General features: G+C 37.9%; 1 protein-coding gene across 1 annotated transcript; it reads left to right on the forward strand.

The window, feature by feature from the left end:
- The first annotated feature begins 541 nt into the window (after nucleotides 1-541).
- LOC128296621 (uncharacterized) lies at nucleotides 542-5572 on the forward strand. The gene is made up of 3 exons (XM_053032053.1): nucleotides 542-811; nucleotides 5040-5270; nucleotides 5390-5572. Exons 1-3 carry the CDS (start codon nucleotides 542-544, stop codon nucleotides 5570-5572), a joined length of 684 nt encoding a protein of 227 aa, XP_052888013.1.
- The last annotated feature ends 4440 nt before the right edge of the window (nucleotides 5573-10012 follow it).

Genomic DNA, 10012 nt, shown 5'->3' on the forward strand with positions numbered 1-10012 from the left:
TGAATACTGGTTGGAAGCTACGGAGATAATAGTGGACGATCTCGACTGCACTTCTGAGCAAAAATTAAAAGGTGCAATGTCTTTACTGTGAGACGAGGCCTATCAGTGGTGGATTACCGTAAGAGAGAGTACTCAGGCCAGCCGGTTAACATGGGATTTCTTTAAGGCGGCATTCCAAGGGAAATATGTGGGCACAAGTTATGTGGACGCCAGAAGAAGGAAATTTTTGAGCTTGACCCAAGGGAATAGATAAGTGGCAGAATATGAGGCAAAGTTCTTACGACTTAGCCGCAATGTCCGTGGGATAGTGGTGACTGAATATAAACGCTGTGTGCGTTTCGAGGATGGCCTACAAGATGAGTAATGATTCCTGTTAGCTCAGCAGAGGGAGCGAGATTTTGCTGCTCTCGTAGAAAATACGATGAGCGACGAGGATGTGAAGAGCTTTGAGCACGAGAACTGAGAAAAAGATAGGGGTAGATATAAGAGGGATTTAGGGTCCTCAGGTTCGTTTGGTGGGTCTAAAAAGAAACCAGATTTGATGGGCCAGTCCGAGTTGGGGTTCCTGTTGCGAGGTCGTAGCCTTGTGCAGATTGTGGGAGACATCACCTGGGTGAGTGTTGGAAGAAGATTGGGGCGTGTTTCAGATATAGGTGTTTGGAGCATCAAGTTAAGAATTGTCCTCAGAGACCTGTTCAGATGCAAGCTACAAAGTAGGGTTATGTGCTTCAGCAGCCACCGAGAGACCGTGGTCAGGCTAGAGGTGGAAATGGCATGGGGCGAGGTCGTGGAGCACCTGGCAGAGGTGCTGGTAATACTAAGGCAAGGCTGTAACACTCCTAACCTATATCCGTTGCCGGACTAAGGTTATGAGGTATTACTTGACTAAACAAAACTTCTATAAGGTCAAAGATACTTACCAGACATAAATTATCAACAATGCAAACATGTCTCATTGATTTTCCATAAGAGCTCTTATAAATTTCTAAAATGACTCACTATCAAAACATAACCGAATATCTAATAACAAATTAACTACTATCAAGTTATAGCTAAAACATTTCACCACATTAGTTCAATTATAAGGCTTCTCTAAACAAAATGAGCAAGCCATCTTCGCATGGCTATAATGTATACAAAGTCGAAATATCATTCTACCTATAGTCTATCCTATACATGCCTTAAACCATGATGATATACAATCTTCTCAACTCACATAATGACTAGATAGTGTGATGATATCTCCGTCCCTTCCAACTCGAGCTAAAGTATATACCTATAAGAAATGGAAAAGAGAACACGGAGTAAGCTTCAATGCTTAGTAAGTTTTAAGCAATGCAAACAATTAATTTACTTATAGATCGATTATTCAAATTTTCAAGAAATCATTCCTAGATAATTGCCATTTTGGCCAAGTATCCATGAACATAATGCATATTTAGCAAATTCACCTCACTTGAATCTAAACTCAATTAAAACCAAATATTGAAATTACAAATAAGATCATAAGAACTCGAAAAGCATCTCATTAACAAGTTTTAACCATGTTTGCAACAAAATCACAAATTCACTACAAGCTGTCTTCCTGAGCAACAGTCACTAAATTATTTATAACTGGAGCTAAGAAACACCAAATCAAGTGTCATTAATTTTCCCTGAAAATAGACTCATATATCTTCCATCCATAAAATTTTCAAAATTTTTGGTTTGACCAGTCAATACCAGGTTTTTATTGAAGTTTCCCCTGTTTCACTGTTTGACTAATCTGACCACTCTTCACTACGAATCAAATTTCTTATTATAAAGAATTAGAAATATGTTATCGTTTATTTCATTTGAAACTAGACTCATTAAGGAGTCTAAGACTATAAATTTTATCTTATAACCATTTTGTACCATTTATAATGATTTTCGAAAAGCAGAATAGGGACCTCGAAGTCATTTTGACTCTGTTCCACGCCACTTCAAATATCTCATTATTGGCAACTCTTTTGCTTACGGTTTCTTTTATAAAACTAGACTCATTAAGATTTCATGACATAATTTATTCAGCCTCTAACTCAACTTCAACAATTTATGGTGATTTTCCGAAATCACGTTACTGCTGCTGTCCCAAGCAGATTTATTACCCATTCTTTGGATTCATATTATTTAACATGTATATCACCAAATCAATCTCACATAACCTTTCACCATAACCAAATACACACATACACATATGAGATTGTCACATATACTTCTCATTTCGCATTCATGATTCAATTCCGATCAATCTAACATATAAAAGTATATAATACATACCTGACCGACTTAATGTATTGAACATATATATTCAATGGTAGTTTACTACTAACATTCGAAATCATAATCTTACTCCAATCATCGGCATTAAGTTTGCTAGATTTAAAACCAAAATCAAATCACCACCACAAAGCATGCGGGACTTTAAGCCGGATATAATACCAAAGACGAATGCCTTCGGGACTTAGCCGGATATAACACCAAAGACGAATGCCTTCGGGACTTAGCCGGATATAGCACCAAAGACGAATGCCTTCGGACTTAGCCGGATATAATACCAAAGACGAATGCCTTCAGGACTTAGCCCGGATATAATACCAGCATGAATGCCTTCAGGACTTAGCTCGGATATAACACCAAAGACGAATGCCTTCGGACTTAGCACGATATTTTTCCAAAGACTTAGCTGCGAACTTTAAGTCCGGATATATTTCGAAGATAAAGCCTGCGGACTTCAAGTCCGGATATATTTCCAGCATAAAGCCTATGGACTTCAAGTCCAGATATTTTTCCAATACCATGCATACTTAGTTATATAGTTAACACATCTCAATCAACCTATCACTTAGTAATCATTTAATACATTCGGATATAAGTTCAATAGGCACATCATCATTAACATTTCAACTCAAAAATTATACCTAATATCAAACAATCATTTCGCCATTCAAGCTTAAACTCAAAGTTACCATCGACCTCAAAGTCATATACACGCATTGTTTATTAAACAACTTTGTACAAGTGCTAACTGAATTTCAATTCACCTATTATACTCTTATAAACCAGCATCAATTATATATTAAAGGAAACTACTCAAAACTTACCTCGGATATTTTGAACAGTTGCAGATAGGCTACTCGACTGCTTTTTCCTTTCCCTTATCTGATTTAGACCCTCTTTGCTTTGAGCTTAATTAAAACAAATAGATTTATTTAATGACTTATTCAACTTTACTAAATACAAATATCAATTTTTTTCAAAACAATATTCAAACATTATATCCAATGAACCACAACTATCGAGTATTTAACTTATAATCGGACATATGATATTACCCGTATGTCATAAGTGATTACCAACCTATTACTTCAATTCATGTACATATCGAATGGAGTGATCCTTACTTGAACTATTAGTCAACCTTATCAAATGGACAAATATACTTAAGATACCTTATATATATATATATATGTGCATAGATACCATGTTACCGAAAATTATTTTTCTAGCTTAGTTGCCGAACCAATATACAAAACCCATATGCTAAACAACTCGTCAATGTTACCTATATATATATATATCAAATTCATTCCTCATCCATTCGACTAGCTAAGTTAATATCACGACACACTATCATATAATCCTTATGGCCACAAAGCATGCTCATTATTTATTATTTCCAAACCAATTTATAAGCTTATACAATCAAAAAAAGTCTATAATAAACCACAACCTAATCATATCCACCAACCACATTTACTTTACTTAAACCGAATAAGCAAGCACATTTAGTCCTTGGCCGAATATCACTAAACACAAGTCAACAATAGTCTTAATATTTATCACCCTATATATATCATTTGCAAAAGAAAAGAAAAAAAATGGATTAATCATACATATATACTACAAAAGCCGAATACAAAAATTTAACCTATGCATAACATTACTTACATTCCAATACTCAAATTATTCAAAATCAAACTCTTAAAAGTTTTGCACAAAGTCAATCCCTAATATGAACAAACCTCAAATTCATTCATTTCAAACATCCACACGGTATTTGTTCAAGTCATTAAGTAAATTTATGTTCGGATATAGTACTCATGAGTATTAAAAATTTATAACTTAACTAACTCCAACCTTCCTCTTCAACAATTCTTCATAAAACATAAAGACTATAATCCAATCTCCTCCTTTAATAACCAAAACCGAATGCTCAAATCATCACCAAATTTCAAAATTTTGACATGGGCTATGTATGAAACTATCTAATTAACTAAAATCAAGCTTAAAATTTCAAAAACTAACATAATTTACTAACCTTCCCCAAGCTTAAAGTGACCGAAAATCTTGTCCCTTTTTCTTTCTTCAATTCGGCCAAGAAGAACCAAAAAAAAATGAAGCTTTGTTTTCATCACCTCTTTTTCTATTATTTTTTTTATATACATTAATACTATAAAATATAAAGCCACTTCACTAATAAACAATACATATATTCTAAATAAAACCACATCATGGCCGGCCATTACACAACAAAATAGATATTTGACATGCAAGTCCATCTTTTTGTATTTATGCATTAATAGGCCACTTTAAAATTAACCTAACATATTTCACAATTGTCTCACCTAAGTCCTATTGAATAAATTTTACATACAAATGACAAAATTAAAGCATGAAACTTTCACACTTGCATGTACACATACTATAAGCATAGAATATAACAGTTAATTATTTTTTTATGACTTGGTTTTGTGGTCCCGAAACCACTTTCCGACTAGGGTCATATTAGGGCTATTACAAAGGCAACCACTCTATTATATGCTACACGTCACCGAAAATATAGAGATGCCCCAGATGTTATAATCGGTACGTTCCTAATCCATAATGTACCTTATACTGCTTTAATCGATATTGGGTCTATGCACTCATACATTGCATGCATTGTGTCTTGAACCTTGGGTATTTTGCGTGAGAATACTGTTAGTGAAATGGTTGTAATAAGTCCACTGGGACAGTCAATAAGGATAGATAAGTTGTTTAGGAATTTGCTCCTAGAGGTTCAGGGAGTAATCTTTCCAGTGGATCTGATGGAGCTACCGTTTGGTGAATTTGACCTTATCTTGGGGACGGATTGGCTGGTTAAATATGTTGCAAGTTTGGATTGTACTGCTAAGCGTATGGTGCTGAAGATTGCAGAGGATGAGAAGGTGGTTGTGATTGGGGAGCGAAGGGATTATTTATCAAATGTAATCTCTGCATTGAGGGCAGAAAAATATATGTTCGCAAGAGTTGTGAGGAGTTTCTAGCCTACATTGGTGTATCTAACTCTGAGGGTTCTTCGGTCAAAGGTATTAGAACTATTTAGGATTTTCCTGATGCATTTCCTGATGAACTCCTTGGGTTACCTCCGTCCTATGAGGTCGAGTTTGGTATTGAGCTCCTACCGGGAAAAGCTCCAGTGTCCATTACCCCTTATAGGATAGCACCGAAGGAGCTGGTGGAGTTAAAAGCTCAAATTCAAGAACTACTAGACAGAGGGTTTATTTGACCTAGTGTGTCTCCGTGGGGAGCACCAGTGTTGTTCGTAAAGAAAAAGAATGGATCTGTGGGTATGTGTATCAACTATCGGAAGTTGAACAAGCTAACTACCGAAAATAAGTACCCTTTACCGAGGATAGATGATTTATTTGATCAGTTGCGTGGAGTTTCAATTTTCTCCAAAATAGATCTTCATTCTGGGTATCATCAACTGAGAGTTAAAGAGACTGATGTGTATAAGATGGTGTTTAGGACTCGTTATGGTCATTATGAGTTCCTAGTGATGCCATTTGGGCTGACGAATGCACCAGTTGCCTTTATGGATCTGATGAACCGAGCGTTCCAGCCATATCTGGATCGGTTCGTGATAGTATTTATAGATGATATCCTAGTGTATTCGAGAACTGAGGAAGAAATCTATCCCACTGGTTAAAGTGCTTTGGCATAATCACAGATCGGAAGAAGCCACGTAGGAACCTGGGGAGGCTATGCGGCAACAAATACCCTTATCTTTTTTGATAAGGTAAATTTCAAGTCAAAATTCTTTAAGGCTGTAGAGCTGTAACGCCCCAAAAATTTAGAGTCTTTGATTTGGTATTATCTGGCATAAATTTCATGTTTGCTTTACTGTCTTAATGATTTAGGTGTGTTTGGGAGTGTTTGAGAAACCTGGGTCCAGGTCTTGGCTTTTGCAAAATTTTTAGTGTTGCTCTTAAATGAATCTGGACACTGTCATATAGGCCTTGTAAATAATAGTGCTTGTTTTATGATACAAAGAGAGCATGTGGTCTTGTGGTAAGGTGGCATGTTGCTTCTGCTAGGGGACTTGGGTTCGAGTCTTGAGTTGCACAGTAGAGTATTTATTTTGTTGTTGAGCTGGGTAGGTAGTGGAGTAGACTAAGACTCTAAGGTTGGATTGGTCATGAGTGTTTGAATAGAGTTTGAATGGGATGTTGGAATGATTTGTAGAGAGAATCAGGGATAGATATTGGGAGATAATTAAGAAATTAGAGGGTGTGGAGGTGGTAGTACCGAATTGGGTTCTAGATACTCAGAATTTCGGCTGTAATTCCATAAGGGGGAGTATTCCTTGTTCGGTTTTTCTTTTGGTCATTTTTCCTCTTTGGCATTTTTCTCTCTGGCCGAATACACTTTTCCTCTTCCCCATTACTCTATCCTTTGGTTTTCCCTCCTAGCTGAACCTCTCTTTTCCCTCTTCTTTGTTCCTTTTCCTCTTTCACTCTTTACTCCCTTTTGTTGGTAGTCGATTGCTCACTACCTCTTCTCCTCCCCTTCTTCATCCATTTCGGTTTAACCATTGGTTTATGACCAATTCAGTCCTCCTTATTTCTTCATCTTGATTGCGGCCTGACATCTATTGTAGGTACGTTCCATTCTTGCTGGTTTCTTTAATCTTTTTCATGTTACTTCTGCTTAAAGCTGAATGCTCCTCCCTTCTCTTGTTCTCTATAGTCTATTCTTGTCCTCTTCTTTTAGGTGGGCTATTATTGTGATTCTCTAAATTTTCTCGAGAAGTGAATGAGCTTTTGGTGATATTTAGCCGTCGAAACTATTTTCTTATCACTCAATTTAAGGTAAGTATATGAGCTAATATAATGGGGTGTTGGACGAATGCCCTATCTCTAGTTTTAAGTTTTATGTAGGCAATAGGTATCGATTCAAGTCTTTGGTTTATGCGATTGTTGTTAATGGGTTCCTTGGATGATGCAACTTTTTGACAAAAGAGGGTGTGGCCAACCTTCGATTAATATAATTGGCGAGTTGAACCACATCCGTTGACTAAGCTAAGTGGTCTTTTTGGATTAAGTATTAGTAAGTGGGTGTTGACCCTTGTGATAAACGTTTAACCGAATGTCTTGATTAATTTAGGTTCGTGTTCAAAGGCTTCTTGCAAATATTCTCAACCAGGTGCGTAATCACACCCCTTTCAATTGTAAAATGGAAAATGTCGAAAAGCCAAAAATACGACATTTGAGGCCTCACGAGCATGCGATCCTTCGTGATGTAAATCGAGCCAAGATACATGGGTGTTAGACGGTAGAGGCCGCCATGAGCATTCTCATGTGTTTGGGCCATTCTAGGTCACGATGGGTCAACATGGGCCGTGTGGACCCAATAGGCTTGTGGGCTCCACACGGATGAATTCCATACTATATGGCAATTACTGGACTGGGCTGTGTAGTTCGCATGGCCGTGGTAATTTCTAGGCCTGATGGGCCACACGGGAATGTGGGCCTACTTAGGTTGCATAATGGGCCTTAGGCCTATTTACATTGTTAGGACCGTTAGGGTTACACGAGTCGCTCAAGGCGACTTTAGAGCTTCTAATGGGTCAATAAGAGTAGCTAGACCCCAAAGCAAGTTAAATGACCAAAATACCCTTATAGGGTAAAATGACTATTTTACCCCTCGAGGGTAAATGACTGATTTGTGCTATGATATAATCGTTCTTTCTGAGCATGAAATTCTACATACCCGTACGATTTATGACATGACATTCTGCATGGGGTTGGGATTCTGTTAAGGAGGAAGTGTCTCACATCGGTGGCTCTACCACATATACTATCTTGGTAGCTTTGTTTGCATTCTTGTTATTGGCGCTTTCTTTGCGATGATATCTGAGTGACTTTGCTGCGTTATTGGTGTGTTGGCTGGGTGGGTCGACTTTGTCCCCACATGGTGTGTTGGTGGTACGGAGTGGTGTGTTGGTTGGATTGGGATGAGTTGCATTACTGTATTGTTTTGTTATTGTATTGGGCTATGGCCCACTCTGTACTATTTCTGAATAAGGCTCAGGCCTAAACTATTACTGTATGTTGTATATTGAATGGTTGATAGGGGATTGCACACTGAATTTTTGTAAACTCACTCTTTCTCTTCGACTGTGCAAGTAATCCCCAGCTTTAGGCGATTTGGTGCTGCGAGGGACTCGGAGGTGGCCACACTGCTGCAATTAATTTACATTTAGTTTTATTTATACTTAAAGTTTCGTTTTGGGTTCATGTTTTTTAATAAGGCCATTTATGGGTTATAATTTTTAATTGGGCTTTTATATATTCACTTAAAAACTGTTATTTTAAGAAGACGTGTTTTCAAAATAATAACTAGTTTTCAAAAACACATGTTTCAAGTCCAAGGTTTTAAAAGCTTCCGCAAGTCTTAAACAGTTTAGCATATCAAAGGCTATAAAACTGGTAAAATGTTTTGATAAGACAATTTGGTAACAGCAAAGAACCTAACTCTCTAAAGTTTCCGTAATGACACTTCGATGTGACACGCCAGATTCAGCCGTAACGTCTGGGCCAAGTTCAGGGTGTTACATTTAGTGGTATCAGAGGCAAGTTGCAAAACTCAGCTGTGGAATGGGTTTTGAAAACGTTTAAAATTTTTAGAAAACCGTTCTTGAAAGATTTTGGAGGATTTGCAGGTGTTGCATACCGAGTCTCCGGCGCCAAATCCGTAAGTTTATCGATAACTGATGGTTGATCAGACTGAAATACAATACTGAGATTAATCTAGATATGAGACTGTATTGTGATACTCTAGTTGGAGTAAAATGAGATTGTAGGAAACTAAAAACTGTAGTGAGACCTCGATCTGGGAAAACCAATTCTGAATACTATTTTTCGTAAGACATCTATTAATAATTACTGGAATTACTAACTGATATATAAAATTTTTAAACTAGATAATATGGGAATTGGTATGAGCACAAGGGGTACTCACGGAAGGGGTATAAGAGATCATGGTAGAGGCCGTGGAAGTGCTAGGGTTGGGTCTTCAGCATTAGGCCATATGCCTAACGTTGACGCTGGGGAGGCACCAGCCTCACCAGTAACTGAGATGGGATCATACGATTGAGCAGCTGGGGATGATACATTATCCCAGGCTATGCTCCAAATTCTAGAGAGAGTTGCTAGAACCAATATGGGTGCTATGGGCCGTGGGTCAGTCTCGGAACAACTCTGGTCAAATGGAGCGGAGATTTTTAGGGGTATTTCTGGAGTGGCCCTTAATGTGGCTGACTACTGGTTGGAAGCTACGGAGAGAATAATGGACGATCTCAACTGCACTTCTGAGCAAAAATTAAAAGGTGCAATGTCTTTACTACGAGAGGAGGCCTATTAGTGGTGGCTTACCGTGAGAGAGGGTACTCCAGCCAACTGGTTAACATGGGATTTCTCTAAGGCGGCATTCCAAGGGAAATATGTGGGAGCAAGTTATGTGGACGCCAGAAGAAGGGAATTTTTGAGCTTGACACAAGGGAATAGATTCGTAGCAGAATATGAGGCAGAGTTCTTACGACTTAGCTGCTATGCCCGTGGGATATTGGCGACTGAATTTGAACGCTGTGTGAGTTTCGAGGATAGCCTACGAGATGAGTTACGAGTCCTGATAGTTCAGCAGAGGGGGCGAGATTTTACCACTC

The sequence above is a fragment of the Gossypium arboreum genome, chromosome 8 (assembly GCF_025698485.1).
Source record: "Gossypium arboreum isolate Shixiya-1 chromosome 8, ASM2569848v2, whole genome shotgun sequence".
In the NCBI taxonomy this organism is placed as follows: domain Eukaryota; kingdom Viridiplantae; phylum Streptophyta; class Magnoliopsida; order Malvales; family Malvaceae; genus Gossypium; species Gossypium arboreum.

Coding starts and splice junctions, on each gene's coding strand:
- LOC128296621 (XM_053032053.1), top strand. CDS start 542: ATGGGCCAGTCCGAGTTGGGGTTCCTGTTGCGAGGTCGTAGCCTTGTG. Junction 812..5,039: donor AGCACCTGGCAGAGGTGCTG/GTAATACTAAGG, acceptor CCACTGGGACAG/TCAATAAGGATAGATAAGTT. Junction 5,271..5,389: donor GAAGGGATTATTTATCAAAT/GTAATCTCTGCA, acceptor AGAACTATTTAG/GATTTTCCTGATGCATTTCC.